General features: G+C 43.9%; 1 protein-coding gene across 4 annotated transcripts in view; it reads right to left on the bottom strand.

Annotated features, from left to right (window-relative positions):
- ANKRD28 (ankyrin repeat domain 28) overlaps positions 1 to 22,476 on the bottom strand; it is a 243,318-nt gene extending 220,842 nt beyond the window's left edge. For all 4 annotated transcript variants that reach the window (XM_075922126.2, XM_075922123.2, XM_075922124.2 and 1 more), the window contains exon 1: positions 22,243 to 22,476. Coding sequence is in view for 2 of the 4 variants with exons in the window: in XM_075922123.2 (XP_075778238.2) it covers positions 22,243 to 22,269 (27 nt within the window). In the remaining 2 variants the exon portion in view is untranslated. The remainder of the gene's footprint in view (positions 1 to 22,242) is intronic.
- Between the last annotated feature and the right edge of the window lie 322 nt (positions 22,477 to 22,798).

The following is a 22,798-nucleotide window of genomic DNA, read 5'->3' as shown; positions in this document are numbered from 1 at the left end:
TAGAGGCCATCTTTGAAGAAAACTGGAAAGACTTTGAATTGACTTCTTTTTACAGCAGCATTCTCTCTCTGAGGACAGAGTCTTTCGCACAGGTTTCACTTTGTACTTCTGAGTTACTCTGACTTATTGTCACAGCTAACTCAATTCAGGTCTAAGCAATGTGCAGCCCAAAGACAGAAAAACAAATCCCTTGAAACAGTCAAAACATCTCACCTCTTCACAAAGGGCTTGTTTACCCAAACACAGAAATCGTGACAACCCTCTCTGTAGAGCAGGGCTACTCAACATGCAGCGTGTGGGGCGCATGCAGCACAAGGCACCTTGAGCCACTTCCCAGGCCACCTGCCTGCCTCATTCCTGGGGCTCCAGCAGCAGGAAAGGAATAATATTATAAGGGAGCATTGCGCAACTTTACATTAGCATGTGCTCTAATAGGACACGCAATGTGATGAAGAAACATTAATCTGGACGTTAAATGAGTTACTGTAGCTACCTACAAAAAATTGTTGACAAGATGGCACCCAAGAATCTCAGTATGGCCATACAGGGGACCCACAGGACACAAAGGGAGGCATTCACTGGTGCTGGAATATAGGTTGTAGTCACACAAGCTAGTAATGCCTCCTTTTCTTCAAAGACTGGAGGAAGCATTTCCTTAATCTGGTAAGAAGGAAAATCATGAACCAAAACAGGAGAGAGGCTCTGGGTGACAGATCTGTACCCTATAGACAACCAGCTAACCTCAGGAAGATTCTCATTAATCACAGGGCATAGCACATTAAAACTAACCTTGGAGCTTTCTCTTACAACAACCCCGTTGCCAGCTTTGTCCATATATTTACTCTGGAGACACCATCATTGGACCTAACCATGTCAGTTATACCATCAAGGGCTCATATTCCTGTATATCCAGCAATGTGATATACGCCATCATGTGCCAGCAATGCCCCTCTGCAATGTATATTGGACAAACTGGTCAATCATTTTGCCAAAGATGCTCACAGATCTGATATCAGAAATCTCCACATACACAAACCTGTCAGACAGCATTTCAATCAAATTGGCCATTCCCTTAAAGCCTGATAACATGCATCTTACAATAAAGAGACTTTAACACCAGATTACGGAGGGAGACCTCAGAACTTTTATTTATGCTAAAATTCAACACATTGCAGATGGGCCTTAATTGAGCTTATAATTATTTTACACATTACAAAAACAGCCTCCCCACTTTTTTATATGCACAGTGACCCCAGATTAGCCACTTAATTGACTTTTACAGTAAGCAATTTCCTCCTTCCTTGTCACTTCCCCCCGCATCTTCTGTTCTATGTAGCTGATTTGTCAGTTTGTAATTTTCACTGTATCCCTCTATATAACAGTCATGCCAATTCTCTTTCAGAATATGATCTGAAGAAGTAGGTCTACCCCACAAAAATTCATCACCTAATAAACTATCTTTATAGTCTTTAAAGTGCTACATGACTGCTTTTCTTGTTTTACCAAGATCAGACTAACACAGCTACCTCTCAGTTACAAAAAAAGTGAGTCAGAACAATTCTTCATCAAAAGGGGAGCCCTACCACACTCCAAAAGTGCTGGAGAGTCAAGTGGCACCACGGAAAAGTGCCATCTCAATGATGTACTCGTGTCAGGATTCTTTTTGTACCCACTAGCAAGGGGGAGACTGATTTATCTGAAACAAGTCGATCTCTAGAATATCTGAACTGATATACCTGGCAAGTTTGACGTGCAAGGCCACATTTCATGGTCAATATTAAGGACACAAAGAGAGCCGTGTGTGTATACAAAATTTATATTAACATCTACAGAAGCAAAAATGAATCACATTCACAAATTTACAAGGATCTAGATATAAAAATTTGCATCTGCACCAATATCTGCAAAAGTGATCTGCGGATGCCCGAACCCACATCTGTAGATATAAATCCAATATCCACGGATTTGCAGGGCTCTGGACATGAAACGCTCCAGCAGGCATTTCCTGGTACATACAGACCATACCAATGAGGATATCTTTGGGGTCACCCAAGACTATATGACACACACACAGTTTTTACATAGTAAAGACAACATCTTGGAGGCCAACATAGGTACAGATGGTACTAAAGAATTTGCAGGTACCATTTTTAAGAGTGATTAGTTCTGCTTCTGTGATCCAGAAAGTCTCATAATTGAAGCAAGTTGGGTGCCCCTATTCTTAAAAGAGCCTGGAGCATGAGGTCCATACCAGCAACGTGTGGAGCCACAGCACAGGGTACCCAGCATGGGACAAGAATCCTCCAAAACAGACTTACTTGGAAGAGACTAATTTTTTTCCCTGAATAGACTCCTTTGAAAGAATACTCTATCTTTTTATGGATCTCTTTTATATTGGGCAGACCTATGTGAACATTCTTAATACAGTGCTTAACACAATACTTAGTTCTGCCTTGAGCAAAGGGGACTGGATTAGAAGGACTTCTCGCTCTACCAGTACTACAATTCTATGCTGCAGTTGAAAGGACACTGTATTCGCTCCCAGAACAAAGGTCTGAAGAACTAACCTGGACTTGGTCTGAGACCATATGGAGAGAACACAGTCAGCACACACTATATTCATCTTAATATTTATGATAAAATTATGGCAATCTTGATGCATTTTGTACTAGATGGGTCATGTAAGAGATCTTTAGAAAAGTTATGATTTGCTGAACATGATTATTCTTGTTGTATGCATGTATCTTTTTGTAGCTAAAGTTATGAATATTAACTAATGTATCTGTATTTCAAATGCAGTTACACCTGCATGACACCCACGAGGCAAGAGGTTTGTAGTATAGATCAGCGTTTCCCAAATGTGTGGTCCGCAGCCCAGTACTGGTACTTAGGAGAAAAAAAAAAAACAGTCCTCAGAAAAATTTGTGTGCACAAGTCTTGGGAGAGAGCCCGCCACCTACGGTGTCTCTTCCAGGCATGCTTCCGGGCGGCAGGGCTAGATCCAGCAGGTGCTAGGATCCAGGGAGAAGGCCAGGTGCACCGATGCAGAACAGGAGCCAGCACCGGCCGATAAAGCGGACGTGACTGGGGCCAGGAGGCAGGGCGGCCGCACTGATGCTACCTCCAGGGACCACAGAGGTGGCACGGGCTTCCTGTGCGGTTGGAAGGCAGGTCTGCAGCTGCGTGCCAGGTCCCAGAAGTGCGCGGGCTGCTCTCTCCCGTACCCCAACAGCCAGTGCGGTACCTAAAATGCCGGTCTATCACGCACTGGGGTGGGAGTGGGGATCTGGGACTGAGCAAACTTCAGTCGCTCATGCGGCACGCGCTGCCGTGGGGTGCGGAGGAGCAAGGCACGCACTGCCCCAGCAGTTGGGGCTGACGTGGTCCGGGACTTCCCCTCTCCCCGCGCAGGAAGGCATCAGGTGTGCGATGCACCAGTGTTTCAGGTACCGCACCACTGTTTGGGGGACAGGGGAGCAGCCCGCACACTTCCTGGGCACTGGCGTGCAGCTGCAGGATACCCAGGTATCAGTCCCTGTCCCTTCCCCCCCTCACATAGGGTGCTGGTGGGTGCTGGGGCAGAGTATCTCCTGCCCCAGAACCCTGTCCCAGCATCCACAAGCACAGCTGGGGCCACATTAGTGAGGTTTGAGGAGTTGTGTTTTTGTATCTCACTTGTGTGGCCCCAACTGACTTTTCTGTGGGCCAGTAACCCCTGACTCAAAACAGGTTACCCACCCTTCTCATAAATAAAGACAATGCTGAAACCTTTTGCGTTTGACAATATTTTATTTAAAAATGAAGCCTGGCCAACAAACCCTCAATTGGGGCCAAGTCATCATCTGGCCATAGCATCATAACACTCCTATACTCCCCACCCCAACTCCAAATCTGAGCCTATCATACACTGGAACCCCGTCCTGAGCCTCTCTCATCCCCAACTCCTGCATATCCTCAATCTTCTGCCACACACTCTTGCACCATTCACACACTTTAAATCTGTGTCCTGAGCCCATCATACTCCTAACTTCTCTGCCCTGAGCCCCTCACATAGCCCAACCCAAACTCCTAAACCCTCACATCCACTAGCCTGTGTGCCCCTAGGGGTTATGGGGCACTGCCACTCCAGGGTGGCAGCACCACAATCCTCCACCTGAGCCCAACACTCCCCAGCCTGGAGCCCCCTCCCTGAGCCAGCATCCCTTCTCCACATCCTCGTGCATCCAAATTCCCTCCCAGAGCTTGCACCTCCTCATTCTTTCCTACACCCAAATCCCTCATTCACACCCCAGAGCCCACATGTCCTGTCTCAATCCACTTTATATGCATTTACACTTTTGGGCTGCAAAAAAAGGTACTGAAAAAAACGGAGTTCCAACTATTTAAAGTTTGGGAAATCCTGCCCCCCCTAACCCCCCCCCCCAGTTTAGCCAGCTTTCTATTCATCTTACAGTCCATTTATCCAATCCATACTTCCTTAACTTGCTGGCAAGAATACTGTGGGAGACTATATCAAAAGCTTTGCTAAAGTTGGCACTGGGGGTTTTGGGAGGACCAGAAACAATTTATTTGAATATTCATCTTTTGCTTAATGAATATGCAAATAAATGTTACCGGTCCTCCCAACGCTGTGAAAGGGTTTACTGGTCCCCAGTATCAAAAAGATTGGGAACCACTGGTCTAGATCAGTGGTCCCCAAGGCGGTGCCTGCGGGTGCCACGGCGCCTGCCAGGTCATTTATATGTGCCCACAGAATGATCTGGGCCAGCCCGCCCCCGGGCACTCAGCAGCCCCGAAAGGTTGGGGACCCCTGGTCTAGATAGTTGGATGTGAAGGACCTACCCACTGGGAAAAACAACAGACCTTCAGAGAAGCTTACCCTGCGCCTCGTGAGCCTTCCTGAGAACGCTCCAGACAGCCTGTAAGTAATAACAGCTATGACTTACTAGGGTATGTGACCAGACCACGGTGATACTTATCTCCATTTTGAGTACCTGTATTTTCCACAAATAGGGTTGAGAACGGATTTGGAAATAAAGAGTTCTCAGCATATATTAAAGATAAATAAGACAGGCGTGACATCATCAAGTGGCCTCACTCCCCACACAAGAGAACTCCTGAAAATGCCTGAGAAACAGACTGGACTGGGGCAAGTGCTGATCCCAGGCTAAAAGATTATTATAGGCAGTATATAGAAACCTGATGAACTGTATCAGCCAGCATGAGAGATTGCTAATTCATATCTAATATAGTAGTTTAGGCTGAGTTTGCAATTTTATTTGCTATGTAATCTGCTTTGATCTGTTAGCACTTACAATCACTTAATCTTTTTGTAGTTAATAAACTTGTTTATTTTTAAATTTAAACTAGTGTACCTTTTACTGAAGATCTGGGGAAAATCTTACTGTGGTTTAAACACAAGCATATTATGCATATCCTCTCCTCACTGAGGAAGAGGCAAGCTGAGTAATAAATTCACACTGATCAGCATTTCAACCAGGGCTAAACAGTACAGCTTTGGACTCCTAGGCTTGAGAACCAGGGTTTCTTTGGCTGTAGACACTCTATTGTTAGTTCATGCAGTGGCTGGTCATCCTGAAGGTAACTGCAGCTGGTTGTCTCCCAGCCTGTGCAAATGCTGGCAGGAGTATAGGACTTGGAATGGTCTACAGTTGGGGTGGGCAAAAGCCTCTCAGTTGGCTGGATCCAGCCCGCCTAAGGCTTTGATCTGCCCCGCGAGGCAGTTCCAGGCCCCACTCCATAATGGCCATGCCCAACCTGCAAACAGCCTAAAACAAGAAAAGTGTGAAGTGCTGAATGTCCAAATGCTGATGCCACCACACAGTCCAAGCAGCCATACAAGTCCAATCCACAATAATAGGAATGCTCTGTAGATTCCTCTCCGATCTCAGTGTTCGAACACAATGTGCCACTTAATTTTCCCTCCCCACCCAAGTACAGACAACTGATGAATGGGTCTTCTGCTGCCAATGCTATTACAACCCTTAATTTGGATCTTGAGCCTCAAAAATAAAGTTTAAGCAAATTTCCATTTCACCCTTCTTTTTCCAACAATTTCAGTTTGTCATTAAAACAATGCCTCCTCTTAAATTCTTATTCTTCCTTGGTCATCTCCCTTTCAACAAGCACAAAGTGTCTGGCTTTTCACAGCAGGCTGAAATTATGAGAAGACTTGAGTAAGTAAGAGGACCATAAGAACAGTCATACTGGATCAGACCAAAGGTCCATCTACACCCAAGATCCTGTCTTTTGACAGTGACCAATGCCAGGTACCCTAGAGGAAATGAACAGGACAGGTAATCATTAAGTGATCCATCCCCAACTTTTAGCAAACAAGACAATAGAATTATCATAGAATAATAGGACTGGAAGGGACCTCGAGAGGTCATCGAGTCCAGCCCCCCGCCCTCAAGGCAGGACCAAGCTCCGTCTACACCATCCCTGACAGATGTCTATCTAACCTGTTCTTAAATATCTCCAGAGAGGGAGATTCCAGCACCTCCCTTGGCAATTTATTCCAATATTTGACCACCTTGACAGTTAGGAATTTTTTCCTAATGTCCAATCTAAACCTCCCCTGCTGCACTTTAAGCCCATTACTCCTTGTCCTGTCCTCAGAAACCAAGAGGAACAAATTTTCGCCTTCCTCCTTGTGACACCCTTTTAGATATTTGAAAACCGCTATCATGTCCCCCCTTAATCTTCTTTTTTCCAAACTAAACAAGCCCAGTTCATGAAGCCTGGCTTCATAGGTCATGTTCTCATCCCTGCCCATCCTGGCTAGCTAGTCACCAAAATTGCAGCTCTAGTTTTGAAGTGTCCCAAAAGCCATATTTTCATGGCCTGATTTGCCAACCTGTTTTATCCTTTTATTTACTATGTTCTTTATACATTTCCCTTGTGCTAGCCCTTGTTGAACACTCTCCTGCGCACACAAATCACTTACTTCAAATATCCTGTTTACCTTAGTAAAGATTTGACTTTTTTGCAACACTGTTAGAAACATCACAAAGCATGCTGCATATTATACAAGAAGTGAACACAATATTAGGAACAGCATAACATTCATCAAACATGTCACTTAGTTTGCAGAGATTAATTCCTCAAGCATAAGCAGCCAAAACAGGTAGTCTGTGGTTTCTCAAAATTGTATACTTTTACAGATTATCCTTTCTACTTTTGTCACTTTCTTCAGCTCAGCAAACTACTCCAGATTTTGCTTCTTTGCCATATTTAAGTTTTCAGGATTATTTTCTTTTAATCAGATATTGTAGGCAAGTCTGCTTTTATGTAAAACCACCTTTTCCAACTCACACTGCACAAAATAATCTCTTATCCAAAGAAAGCGGTCAACCCAGATTTTCTTCTTTTATAGCTATAGTTAATTATTGGTGTCCCATTTGTCAGTTTCTGTTTCACAGGATTAATAATCACTCTCCTTCTATCACTGTGTCTTTCACATCCTCATTAATGACCCTTCAGCACACCTATAAGGCAGCATTGTAAAAAGTAGTCTCAGACTGAATACCAATGTTACGTCAACACTTGTCCAGTAGAACCTCAGTTACAAACACCAAAATTACAAATTGACAGATCAACATCATTCTTTATTTGGAACCAGAAGTACACAATGAGGCAGCAGAGACAAAAAAGCAAAATTCAGTACAGTGCTGTGTTTAAAGAGTAGTTCACATTTAAAATGGAAAATTAAAAAAACAGAATAAGGAAACTGTTTTTATATTTATTTTAAGTTAAGATGGTTAAAACAAGCATTTTTTGCACGGTAAAGTTTCAAAGCTCTAATAAGTCACTGTCCAGCTGTGAACTTTTGAAAGAACCATAAAGTTTTGTACAGCGTTACAAATATTTCAGAGTTAGGAAAACCTAAATTCCCAAACTGTTTGTAACTTTGAGGTTTCATTGTATTCATTGATCTCAAAGGGTAGCCGTGTTAGTCTGTAACTGAAAAAATAATGAATGGTCCTGTAGCACCTTATAGACTAACTAAAATATATGTACAATATATTTCATAATATCGATGATATCCATGATATTTCTATATCATCATGAGCTTTCGTGGGCACAACCCACTTCTTCAGATACACACACGGAGCTACAGGTCCAGGGGTACAAATATATAGCAGAAAAAGAGAGGAAAGGGGGGAGGGGGGAAACTATCAATTAAAGTGTCCATGCTAAATAAAGCTAATAGAGTGGGCTGTAAGTGCCCAATACTTTGCTTTTGATGTCATTTGGGTGTTTAATAAAATGGCCCATCTAAGACATGTCTTTGTTCAATCCCTGGGTGAATGTGTCATATGCTGGGGAAAGGGGCTGGGCAGGGGAGGCTGCCGTGAAGCAGCCTCTGTCCACAGTGGCCCAGGCGGTCTGCAGACAGAGGCTGCTCTGTGGGAGGCAGGGCAGCCTCTATCCAAGAGGAGCTTGGGCCTACTGTGGACAGGGGCTGCCTCGCTTAGGCTTATCAGTTAATCCTGTTGCCTATATGCATTTCTCCCCCCGCTGCTGCCTCTGATAGAAGCAGCAGCAGAGGGAGGGGGACAGGTGGCACTGCAGAGCTGGAACTCAGGAGTGGGCAGGGGAAGGAGAAATTTGGCTTTTAAGCCAGATCTGCCCAGCACCAGCTCCTGCTTCCCCCCCTTGCTGCCTCTGTATCAGATACAGAGGCAGCGAGGGGGGAGAAATGCATATAGGCAACAGGATTAACTGATAAGCCTAAGCTTACTGGTTAATCGTATAGTTGACTACATGCGGCCATCCTCAGTAATGATGAGTATTATGTATTATTTCCTAAATTAATAAAAATCAAGTTATCTAAAAAAGTTACACAAAATATACCCTCTGAGATGTTGTAAAATCCTGTACTGAATTGTAAATTAACATGTTACAGTGATCAAATTCATACCATTGTTTGAAGAAAAGTGACATATCAGTGAGAAACTTGATTTAAATCAATTATTTCGGGGGCTGATTTAAATCAAATCCACCTTAATAGCTACTCCAAGAAGCAGTCATTGAAGATGTCAAGAAAACATCTCTGTACTTCATCCTGAGAGGACATATACCCAGGCAATATGGGGATAATAATGGGGGATTTCAACTAAGGATTTTTTTTTAAATAACCTCTAATCTACCTGAGCATTTCAGTCATTGTCATCACCCAGGTTAGGTGGCTGGTAATTTATCCCTACTGCTATATTCTTATTATTACAACATGAAATAACTATCCATAGAGAATTTATGATACATAGTTCATTTCAGATTTTAAAATCATTTGATTTTACGCCTCCCCCACCCCCACACACACATATAGTACCATTTTCCCACCTTCACAACCTGTTCTGTCCTTCCATATATTTTGCACCCTGGCATTACTGTGTCCCATTAATTATCCTCATTCTGCCAAGTTTCTGTGATGCCTACTATATCAGTATCCTCATTTAATACAAGGCCCTCTAAGTTCACCAACGCGTTATTTAGACTTCCAGCTTTTGTATATAAGCACTTTAAAAACTTGTCATTTTCTGGGTATCTACCATTACAAGATGTAATTAAATGGACTCTCATTTGACTAAGACAACAAGAAGTCCTGCAACACCTTAGAAACTAACAGATTTATTACAGCATAGGCTTTCTTGGGTAAAACACTTCATCAGATGAGTTGGAGTGGAAGTTAGAGGTATATATTACATATATAAATAAATAATAATAAAAAGTTACTTAACTCATCTGATGAAGCAGGTTTTACCCACAAAAGTTTATGCCCTAATAAACCTGTTAGTCTCTAAGTTGCCATAGGACTCCTTGGCTATGCCTACACTGGCGGGTTATTGCACAAGAACAGCCATTCTTCTGCAGAGCATCCAAACTGACCACCCACTCTAGCGCAAGAAGATTTACAGTAAAGCATGGTAAGAGAGGGCTTCCTGCACAAGAGCTACACTATTTTCTAACAGGTATAAGCTCTCTTGCGCAAGAGGGCAGTGTGGACACTCGGCAGAGGTTTCTTGCGCAAGGAAGCCCTATGGCTAAAATGGCCATCAGAGCTTTCTTGCACAAGAGAGCGTCCACACTGCCATGGATGCTCTTGTGCAAAAGCACATCTCGCACATGGCAATGTGGACATGTTCTGCGCAAGAAGCTGCCAGTGTAGACATAGCCCTTGTTTTTAAAGATCCAGCCTAATTGCTTTCCTTCAGACTTTTTCTAGCCAGATCATATTCCTAGTTTTATCTTCCTCCATTCTTTGTAGGAAATAGAGAATCTCCATTACTAGATCCTCCCCTAAGAACTGTCTCTATCCAAAAGCGTTCCCTCTAAACTGCGGGGCAGCACATCTTCACAGGTGATTCATCAGCCCCACCCAGTCAGAGGCTCAGAGCTGCAGGCATGGACCTGACTGAGCAGGGCTGATTAATCACGTGTGAAGCTGTGCTCCTGCACAGCTTTGAGGGAACACTGCTATCGATTCACATGACCTCTGAACCCATCAGCTTTCTCACAGCCCTTAGTTTAACAACTGCTCTACAATTTTAAAATTAAAATGTCAGACATCTAGTTCCATTCTGGTTTAGATGGAAGAATGGAAAACCTGCCTTACAAAGAGGAGACTTACGGAACTATTTTTGTTTAACCTAATAAAACAAAAGTTGAGTGGACATACAATTGCTTTCTAAAAATATATCAGTGGAATAAACACCAAGGAGTAAAAAGAGTTACTTAAGGGTTAATGTTGACAAGAACTAAATGGATATAAACTGGCCATTAGCACATTTTGGCTTGAAATTAGACAAGTTCTAACCATCAGAGGAGTGAAATCCTGACAGCCTTCCAAAGAGAGTAGTGGAGGCTAAAAAGTAGTTAGGTTTTAAGACGGAGCTTGATAAGTTTACAAAAGGGATAGGACAATGAGAATGCCAACAACTGCACATAACCTATCCACAACTGCTATTTGCAAATATATACAAAGTGGCCAGCGATGAACACTAGATACACAGAGCTCTGAGTTACTACTAAGGATGTAAGAGACTAGTTGACTATCAGATAAGCAAAAACTTATCAAATAGTCGACTAATCCCTTGACTAGTTGCTTCCCTCCCCCCTTGCTGCCTCTTAAAAGCCAGTTTCCCCCAGCAATGTGTCCGCAGGGGGCAGGGGAACCAGGGGGGTAGTGGGGACAGGGCACAAGCCTGGAATCAGCTGAATCCCAGCTCATACCCAGTCCTGGATTCTGTGCTTCTGCTTTTTAAGGCAGAGGCGCAGCAGGGTTAGTTCCCAGGGCCAGGTGCTAACCCCATTGCAGCTCCCTCACTTATTAAATAATCAACTAGTCGATGGAAAAAAAAAAATCTATCAACTAGTCAGTTAGTTGATTAAACTAAATTTAACATCCCTAGTTACTACAGGGTTTCTTACCCAGTTGTCTGGATGGTGGGTCTTATCTACAGATCAGGATCTAATCTGCCACTATATTTGGAGTCAGTGAGGAATTTTCACCCAAGTCAGACTGGCAGAGACCCTGAGTGGATTTTACATTCTGCAGCAACATAGGGCTTCAGTCACTTACTGGTATGAATTAGAGTAGTGGCCCCATACCACCTCCATGGCAAAGTCCCACCTGCCGCTGAGCATCCACCTCACCTACACTCTCTGAGCTCGCAGTTACCATGGTAAGAGCAGTACATCCCTCATTTGCTGCCACGAGACAGGCTGCAGGTTGGGCTGCACAGGGCCCAGTGGCAGTGGGAGGAGGTAGCTCTGGGGCTGAGATCCCCCCCAGAACACAGGTGGGGGCTGAGGGCTTTGCACCCACAGGGACTCGGTCTGGGGGGAGGGGCCAAGCTGCCTTAGTGCCCACATCCTAAGGGCACCATAACCAGATCCCATTCCAGCAAAGCTGGAAACCTCAGGCATTACCCATCTGCCCCACCCTCTGCATTCAGCCTCCCTGCCCCTCCCCCCCCCCATTTCCCTCCCTGCCTCTCTCCCCACCCAGAGCCACCCAGACCCTAACCCTATTCCTACCAGGATATCATGCCCTCCATCTCCCTGAAACCTCTCAGTCACTCTGCCCCCCCCCCCCCCCCCGCTTTATCCCCAGGCACATCCTAACCAAAGTCTGCTCTTGTACCTCCCTCCCTCCCATCCCTATCCCATTCACTGGCAGCCCTGTCCTGCACACTTATCCCCTCATTTTTGGCACCACCCCAGAGCCTAATGGGCGGCCATAAAATCCACTGACTCTGGAACCCCAGAAAAGTAAATCTGGCCCACGAGAAGCCCTGAACCTCAGTCCTCCCTGTCTCTTGCCCCATAGGGCTGGAGCACCAGAAGAGTGAGCCGTCTCAGTTGGTGGCCACATCAGCGAGGGTGGGGGGGGAGGGTTGGAGGAGTTTATTTTGCTTCTCACTTGTGTGGTCCCCCAGCTGATTTTTCTGTGGGTCAATGGCCCCCGACCCAAAAAAGGTTCCCCACACCTGCCATAATTAAAAAAAACCATTGAAAACTTTTGTATTGAACATAATGCTTTAGTTTATTTAAAATTAAGTTTGAATGGTCATACTGGGTCAGACCAAAGGTCCATCCAGCCCAGTACCCTGTCTGCCGACAGTGGCCAATGCCAGGTTCCCCAGAGAGAGTGAATCAAACAGGTAATGCTCAAGTGATCTCTCTCCTGCCATCCATCTCCACCCTCTGACAAACAGAGGCTAGGGACACCATTCCTTACCTAAACTTGTTAATAGCCATTTATAGACTTAATCTCCATGAATTTATCTAGTTCTCTTTTAAACCCTGTTATAGTCCTAGCCTTCACAACCTCCTCAGGCAAGGAGTTCCACAGATTGACTATGCGCTGTGTGAAGAACTTCCTTTTATTTGTTTTAAACCTGCTGCCCATGATAAATATGAGAAAGTTAAAGCTTAATCTGTTTAATAATCACAATTAAACAGTTCTCCCTAGCTGCAGCACTAACAAAATGACTCAAGTGTAATTAACAGTGAGTTTCCATTAACAACCAGGGTTCCACTGAAAGGTTTCGATTGAGCAGGTGGTCCACGGGCCAAAATATTGGAGAACCAGAGTTAATGTTCAATTTTATATAACTTGAAGTTTTAAAAAAAGATTTGAGGGCTTCAGGAACTCAGACAGAGGTAATGAACATATTGGATGGAGGAGTTTCTGTAATCCATAATATGCAGGGAATTACATTAAATAATTGCAATGGCCCCTTTTAACCTTGAAGTTTAGAAGTCCTACAGGGTATACAACAAGATACTAGTTGCACTCAAATGAGAGGCACTGCTTTATTTAGATCAGTGGTTCCCAAGCTTATCAGCATCATGCCCTTTTTGAGAAACCCTCACCCCCCCCAAAAAAAGCAGCAAAACTCATTGAGAAAAAAAAGGAACCGACTGGGGCAGCAAAACTTGATGGGGGGGTTTAACCTCGTGCCCCCGGAATTTCTTCACGCCCCCCAGTTTGGGAACCCATGATTTAGATTTACTTGCAGTTTTAATATGCCAAATAATTTAATAGTACGAGTTGTCTGTATGGTGTTTGTTTACATAAGTTATACTACAACTTTTTGTAAAAGCGATTAGCCACTATAACTAAGGCAGTTTCAATCTCCCACTCAAGTTCCAGAAATAGGAAAAATAAAAATAAAAGCAAGAGGAAAATAAAAGAAATATGGTACAAATAAGTTGGCAGGAACAGGAAAACAGATTATATCCACGAGCAGTTTGACTTCGCAGAATTTGAGTGGATTAGGAAAAAGACTGTGGCCAAATGTTGAAAGATCAGAAAGCGGAAGATGTATAAGAAGTGCAGCACGTTAGTAGCTGACTTTCTTCGCAGTCTGGTAAATAGAGCGGGGTGGAGAACTTTTTTAGGGTTGGGGGCCGCTGATCCACAAAAAAAAAAAATCAATTGGGGGCTGCACACAAGCGAAAAGCAAAAAAAGCCACACCCCCTCACTGATGTGGTCCCTGACTGAGAAGACACTGCCCCGACTGATCATATTCCCTTTGCATTCCAGAGCCTTCCCCAGGCTAGTAGATTTTGTGCGCTCCAGCTTCATGGGGGAGCGGCAGCAGAGCTAGGCTCCCCAGTTCTGGGCGGGGAGGGGGGTAGGGAGGAGGGAGGACAGCAACAAGCCTCAGGAGCTGGATCCAGGCAAGCAAGATCCCCCATCCCTGAAATGGAGGAACAGAGTTTTGGGGATGTCAATATCAGTACAGGAAGGAGGGACAGTTTGATAATTCAAAGTTCACAGTGATTCTCAGACTCCAGCAGATACTAGCAATTTTTCTTACAAGCTTCTATAAAGTTAGCTCTTCATTGGCATGACCGTTTGATTCGCCTTACCGTGTTTCCAGATCCTTGGCTACTAATAACATCTGTAAACCTTCAATCTGCACAAATGAACCCTTATGCCAGTGGCTCTCAAAGTATGGTCCATGGACCACTAGTGGCTCCAGTTCAACCCCTCCTCCCCCGCACACACACGCACACAAAGGGGAGCTCACAGCTGCTGCTCCAGCCTGGTGGTCACTGTGCAGCCACAACGCTGCAGCATCAGCTTCGGCTCCTGCTCACCAGGCCCTTTCGAATGTCCCGAGCAGCTGCACTCAGCTGAGGTACAGCATTTGGCTCATCACAGGAGCTGGTGATACAGACCGCAAGAAGGCTCAAGCCGTGCGCCCCACTTCCCTCCTATCCCCTTCCCTGCCCCGCAAGAGTCAGTCACCAGTGTTTGTGAGTGACTCATGCACTACAGGCTGCTCCTAATGCCCCTTCCCCTCATACCAGCATTCATTGCACACCTGAGGGGAGGGAGGAGGTACAGGGCAGCCTGCTTGGAACTTCAGCACATGGAAGAGGAAAGGGAGGCCCCTACCTCCCCTGGGACTCCCCAGACAGTGGGGCTGGGAGCTACGCTAATCCCAGGGAGCCCCCCTGCACCATCACTGGTTCAATTCCGCCCCCCCACACACACACACCCATCCCATGACACAGAGATGGGATAAGGGCAAATGACAAGCGGGCTCCCCACTATGTGGGGGGGAGGGGGAGAAGAAACAACTGAGCACCTCCCCCTGTCAAAGAAAACACTGAAACCTTGTGTGTTAGAAAGAAATTAATATTTTACTTTGGTTTACTTTAAATTATCACACAGATTAAGTCTTTTAACTGTCTCATGTTAGTTTATCAAATTTCATTTTAAACATTTGCAGCACTAGCAAAATGGCTCAGACACAATTATGTAATTAACAGAGTTTTTCCCTTTGTAATTGGTGATCTGCGGAAAGTTCTGCATTGAGCCACGTGGTCCATGGGCCAAAAGTTTGAGAGAACCACTGCCTTATGCCTTCACAATTGCCCCACTGAGGTCAACAGGATCTGCTCTGCAGATCAGACTGCAAACTCAGGGCTTTGTTTAGGCTCACTTTTAAAAAAAAATTCTCATTGAGAAGATACACTTGTTTCCAAGTCAATGGCTCTCAAAATCCTCCATCACATTGGGGTATATTTACAAAAGACAGTAAAGACCTGTGATAACTAGATACTCCTTCATAGCTTTAAAATTTAAAGGATCACAGCATGGAAGCAATCTTGAGCTCTATGTACTAAGATGGATCAGCTTTCTCTTCTATCACGGGAAGAGTTTTTTTTATTTCCCAAATAAATAGGTTTTTTTAAGCCCCAAAATCTTCTTATCAATGCATATGGATTCTGAATCCAAGAGTCAACAATCAGCACATAGCTGGAGGAAAATACTAAGAAAAGAAAATATTTTGATGTGTTTGAGGCCTACTGTAGCTATATGCAAGTTTTAAAGGGATGGAGAAATTTCTGTGTTTTAAAGCAACCAAAAAGGTTCTTAAGTAATTGAAAGGGCAGCTGTTGTTGGGATTATTTTTGCTGCTGCCTGGTATTTTAGATTATATTTTAACCCAACTGCAACCTCTTAAATCTAATAAGAGACACAATTCTCCAAAAGTTGATATTTACACACACGAGTGAAAACGTGTTTTCATCCCCCCCTCATCCCGCCCTCCCCCCGCCTGTCAGAACAGACTTCTTCTCCCTCTCTCCTATCCCAATGACACAATTTCCTCTTCCTAGTCCAATAAGGAACTAGTTTGGATGTTAATATTTTTTTCAAACACATGCCAAGAATAAAGTTTAACACTAAATGAAAATAGCAACCATGTAAGCATTCAGTGTTCACAATGACACTGCCAACATTTGTTTAACTGCTAAATGGATAAGATCCATCTTAGCTAAGAGAAAGATATAAATGAACAATTAAAAAACCAGGACAATCCACTGTTCAAGGACTTACAAGAGTCACTGTTTATTGCCTGCCTTATTCCATTAAGCAGAATTGACTTCTGGGAAATAATGCACCCTAAACATAGCCTAAAGGAGTAGTCCAATAGAAAAGTTTACTATGTTGACAAGTATGTATGGCCTTCAATGGCCACAATCCCAGGCCTTAACCTTCTCCCTCACCTTGGGTAGGAAAAAAGAAACCAGGAGGTGGATCGTTTAAAGTACTAATATCTTCAAGGTCTTTTACAGTTATAATGAAGTATTGTGGTCAGACTACAAGTTTTGCCACAAGTATCCTGTAGCCAAAAAAGGAACAGGATGTGTGGCTATAGATTTTGATGGAAGAGGTCTCCAAATGTTTCAGCAAAACAAGATTATTGAAATTAAAATGTACAGACACATAATAGATTATTGGGGGAAAATGTTGTCTTGCAGGTCTTCCAAAATTAAAAACCTCTGCAAAACTCATTTGACTACCCATTTAAAATAAGCAATATTGGACAAAACATTCATTCTAGTAAATGCACACTTAATCTTAAGATTTTTAGAACTGTGTAAAATTTAGATCATAGGGCAAGTAAACTCTTGCTTCCTTGCACAATATATTAATGGTTTCTTAATACTTCTATGACTGAATCCTAAAGGCTATAGAAAACACTATTTGGCTTTTATGAGACAAGTCCACAAATTCAAATATTCTCTTAGTAACTAAACAAAGCTACCAGATTAACAAACAGGAAGTTTTATGCATGAATTGAAGCATAACAGGATGTAAACTGCAACTACAAATAATCTACTTTAATTTAAAAAGTTAAAACAGATTTCCACTCTGATCAGACACACTACAGGGAATTAATGAAGCTAGGGTTTAAAACTCTATTAAACAGATATTAAGCATTGCTGATTGCAGTATATTGTATTGTCACTTCTGAGGAGGTGGCAGATATGAATACCAACCATTACCCAAGAAAAATATTAAGGATTTCTAGAAAAAGCTTGGAATATGTAAAAGAGAGACAGCCATGTTAGTCTGATCGTGGTAAAACAAAAAATAGCAGTCATGTAGCACTTTAAAAACTAACAAGATGGTTTATTAGGTGATGAGCTTTCATGGGTCAGACCCACTTCTTAAAATGTGGCACTCTTTCACCAGAGCAATGGGTAGAGCACAGAAACAAAACAAAAAGCAAAAAACAAAAAACAGACACACAATGGCTGGTGCCCAATGTGTTTAGAATGCCTCTCAGCAAGGTGCATAAAGTAAGCATATTGTTTGTTCAGTACGGATGTGAACATGCACCCATGTACACAGTTAATCAATGGGCCTGAACTCATCAGGTAACCCTCATGGTTACATGCAATCTTCCCTGCTCTGCCTCTCTATCAGAGGCAGCAGCAGAAGGAAAGTGGGAGGAGGGAGCCAGATTTTTAACAGGCTACCAATTCATGCTGGCTCCCGCAGAGCCACCTCCCACACCCCCGCTCCCCACTGCTGCCTCCACAGCGGCAGCAGCAGGAGCCAGTACTTATGGAGTGTCGGCTTTTCCATGGAGCTGCCTGTACCCCCTCACCTGTACTGCTGCCTCAGATACAGAGGCGGCAGCATGGTGGGGGGAAGCTAGTACACACAGGGAGACAGCCTTCAAACTAGTTCTCCAGGAGTAACTGACTTCCATCCCTCCCCCCGCCGCTGCTGCCTCTGTATCAGCATATGCCCCATCCCCACACTGCTGCCTCCCACAGAAGACAAAAATAAATGTATTTTAACACCCTTATTGTACTCCTCCACCTACATCAAGTGGACTGGAACTAAGAAAGGACTGAATATATCCAAAGGATCAACTTTCCACAGTGATTTGCAGATACTCTGCTATGCAAGTAAAACACCAAGTTGTTTTCTCATCATGTGCTTGGCTGTAAGAGAAAAATGTTTACACATTTCCAAAGTATACTACATTCATCACAAGCAGGATCTGAGCCTAAATTACTACAACTCTAAAACCGCTATGAACACATTTTGGATCAAATTCTAACTCAGACGTCATAGCATAACAAGTCAACTAGAACTCAACAGTCCAGCCTGTTCTATGGATGAAATCCTCCCTTTCCCCCCAGTGTAGTCAGTGAGAGTCTTGCCATTGACTTACACAGGCTAGGATTTCACTCAGGGTTCAACAAATATCATGATGTAGGGATTTCTGACTAAGTGTTGACACATTATGCATTGAATGACTTCATAACCCTTTCATCCTCCAAATATGTCCTCAAGACCCACTTCTGCATTAACTAATGTTAGCTAGGACAGGGGCCAAGAAACCCAAACTAATCTTGATAAGGAACAATCAAATTGTGTATGCTAATGGTTTGTATAATCTTATTATTGTTCCCTTCATCCTGTAACCCCTTTCTTTTCTATTGTTTGTTCCGCTGGACAATAAAGTGGTAGTTACACAGTTAACATACATCCCTTCTCAATAACACAACCCAAGACTGTCATATGTAAAACCTAAATAACCCGCAACCCAGACAAGCTAAGAAGAGTATCCACAGTGCTTTGCAACATTTATCCAACAGGCTGATGTCCAAACAAGCAAGTCAAATTTCTAGCTTTGTTGCCTAGGGAAAGTTACCAATCTCTGCTAACAATGAAAATGAGCTTGCATTCATTTAATTTTTATTAAGTGGACTGTACAGCAATCCATGGCAATCACTTAGACCATCAATGATGGGCAGCCATCACTGGAGTAAAACACAGTGTCTCTAACAGCACACAAATAACTTCAATGTAGTATTCACTTTGTTGTAAATTACTACAACTAATGTACATAGCTGATCAGTCTTCTGCCAGGGTAACAGATTATCTTCACTCTTACAAAGAGAAGCAAGGTTATTTTTTTAAAATGAGCAGAAGACTGGTGACCTCATTTTCACATGGTAAATTCTGAACATATCTCCTTCACACAATTCTATATTGAAACGCTGGTTCAGTGATGGCCCAGCAGAACTCCTCCACATCAGGATTAAAGAAAAGTTTCTAAGAAAACTTGTTTCGGACTGACAATTTTTTTAGTATTTGTAGGAGGTGCATATGTGATACTCTAGAAATGGAAGTTCTTTATCCCTAAAAGATTATCAACAGTACAAACATCCTCCCATTCTACTATAAACATGTGAGTCTTCTAAGGAAGGATCACTGAAGGAGAATAAGTACATGCTTTAATAAAAATTAAGGATTGAAAATTTAGAGAAAAGTTGACATACATACTAATTTGTATTAACTAATCTAGAAAGATATCCAGCAAAAACTAGACTGAAATTAGTGCATTTCTCCTAGAACAAAGAACAAGATAGATAGCAATTTGACCCAGCATCCACTGAATTTAACAGAATTGCCATTTCTTAACAAGTGATAGAGCAGACCCTTTAGCTTGATTGCTACTAACAGAACTAGTCAGGGTATTCAGTTTTTTGCTTTAGGCACCTATTACCATCATTCTGTGATATATAAATTATGATATATATAATTCCATTAACTTGATAAATCATAGTATTTTCACAGGGAAGAGTACAAGAATCAAAAAAAATCACAACAACTTCATATATGAACAGATTTAACTCTAACCACAATTTATAGTGCTAAATGCTGAACTGTATAGCTTTGGAGCAAATGCTAGAAAAGATTAATTGAAACTCCTCCAAAATTGGTACCCTAGAATAACTTCTTCCTTCAAACACCATCTCCCCCCAAAAATACTATGTTTATATTCCGGTGGGGACAGTTAATGCCAATTTAAAACAAAAAACCTAACATACTTTAATAAGGCACTGAACTGGCAGGGCATCCCAAACCCTAAATGGGGAAAATGAGACATTACAGCAAATCACAGAGACCAATCCAAAAGATGGCTGTTTGAACAGCCAGGTAAGAGCCTCATGCCACCAGCTAGCAAATGAGCAAAATCTTTCCTCTCATAAACCTTCATTTAGCTAAGAAGCAGTATATCCAAATATTCTTCTTACTAAAATAATAATTATTTTTAAACTATTATGCATGCAATTGCAAAAAACTGAGCTAAAAAATTACACACCATAGCAACAGGCACCATCTTCCAAGTTTTCATGCACTGATTTCAAGGATAGCTAGAACTCAATAGTTAACACTACACAACTCTACCTTTTAAATGCTCCTTTTCAAAATGTTTCCATCCATTGCTCTTTTGAAAATGAAGATATACTTTTATAACATATCTATGCAAACAAATGTTCCCATAAATCTGTTAATTTATCCACATTATTATTTGTATAATGGCCAGGCTCCAACCACACTATTTTGCCCGGTGCAAAGTGACGAAATTCACAGGTATTTGCATGCTAATGTACTAAGGTGATTAATGCTCTAGAAATTAGTTCATACTGTACATATATACCTGAGAAAGTAAAATCTCTAGCAAAAAGAAATGCTTATATATCACATACAGATAGACAAAAAATCAGCCTTCTCTATTGAGCTGGAAAAAAATTATACAAGTGATCATAAAACTAAAACTTGAGAATACTAAATATACTTGGGTCTTAATTTCCAGTCTTCAATTACATTTTAATTTGTTAACTTACTAACAATAATCATGACTGATAAAAACTATCAGCAGCCTCAGCCTCATCTTGCTAGGCAATGTATGAATAAATGCAGAGAGAGTCCCTGCCTGAAAGATCTTACATTCTAAATGTAAAATATGGTGGATGTGGATACAAATATATAAAGTGCAATGTAATGATGAGATTACTGCTTAGCATGCTAACTGGTGTCCACAGCTCACCAGCTGTTTCACCACTGCCACCATATTGTGGGTTAGTTGGTTGGTTTGTTTTTAAGATAAAACAGCAGATTGTTTTAAAGAGGACAACATAGTGAGAAGATGCTGACCCGCTATAGTATTTTAAAAAAAAGAGATAGTTAAGAAAAAAACGAGGACCTTAGAAGCAAATTCAAGTAGTTTGTGTTTGATGGGGTGGAGAAGAGAGCCAATAAAAGGACACCAAGGTCTGTAATGTAGTCAAAGCAACAAGCCAGGAAAGTTATCTTTGTAGCAGCATTTTAACTCGGTACATGGAACACAATGAGATTTGTCAAGGCCAGCAAGGAGGAGGTTGCAGAAGCCAAGGCATGAAACGAAGGCCTTGAAACAGCGCATTAGCTGTACAGCTGGAGAAAACAGATCAAACCTTGGAAGTGTTATGTGGGAAACAGGCAAGACTGAGACACAGAACTACAGCGCTGTCAATACTCTCCACTCACATAGTACCTTCCTTCTCCAAAGCATTTTACAAAATCGGAGTGGTGCGATAGTCAGGAGCATAAGCACGCCATTACAGCAGGGCGGACATCCAGAGCGTCAGGGACATCAGAGCCAGAGCCCACACTAGGTAGGTATCGTTTTAAAGTGATCATGATCAAAGGCAGGCATATAGCAGCGTATTATTTAGTCCCCTTAGAAACTGTCGCACAACGGAGGGCGGCGAGCGGGCATGTGGATAGCTACTCGGGGGTGAGCGGGCAAGGGCAGACACCCGCGCCCACCTGCTCGGCCTGGCCCGGGCGGTTACCCGGGGGAAGGGGGCAGGCTGCGCCGAGCCCGCTCGCTCCCCTCACAGGGTAACAGCGACCCGCGCGCACCGAGCACATGGGCGAAGCGGCGGCAGCGAGCACCGAGCCCCGCCGCTCACAGGGCACGGCAGCCCCCTCCCCGCCGCAGCCGCCGGGCCGGGCCTGCAGCCTGCCACACGCGCCCATTGAGGGGGGCGCGGCCGGGCCGGGATTGGAGGAGGGAGGCGGCGGCGGCCGCTGCACCGCTCTTCGCACCCACCTGCTCGCGGAGTTTAAGGAAAACCATGGCGAGGCCGCCGCACCGACCACCCGCCGCCGTCTCCAGCCACCAACGACTCCGGCTGCCCCGCCTCCCTAGGGCCGATCCGCCTGAGCGCAAGGCCACGCCCCGCGCCCCGCCCACCTCGGGCACCGTACCGGGCGCCGACGGGGGAGCTGCGGCCCTGAGGAAACGCGCGCGTGGAGGTGAGGGGGGGAGTTCCCCTCCTGCCCCGCCCCCTTCTGCCCCGCCCCCGCGTCGTTGTCAGGCAGTTTCCGGAATTAAACGAGGGCGGCATCCAAGCCGCGCCCCCGCCACCGTCACTCACCATCAAGGGCAGCGCTGATTGGGCCGAGGGCAGGGGTCGGGGCGAAGTAAGGGCAGCGCCGATTGGCCGGGAATGGGGCGATAACTGTGATTGGCGCGAAAGCGTGGAGAGGCGGGGCACAGCGGGCCAGGCGCGGGTAGGGGGGCGGTGGGGCAGGGGTAGCGAGCTTGGGGTGCTAGTAGCCCCCTCCCTCTCAGCGCCCGCGCCTCCTGGGGGGGAAACCCCGAA

The sequence above is a fragment of the Pelodiscus sinensis genome, chromosome 2 (genome assembly GCF_052426305.1).
Source record: "Pelodiscus sinensis isolate ZL-2025 chromosome 2, ASM5242630v1, whole genome shotgun sequence".
Lineage (NCBI taxonomy): Eukaryota > Metazoa > Chordata > Testudines > Trionychidae > Pelodiscus > Pelodiscus sinensis.
This window is presented reverse-complemented; position numbering and strand designations above follow the sequence as displayed.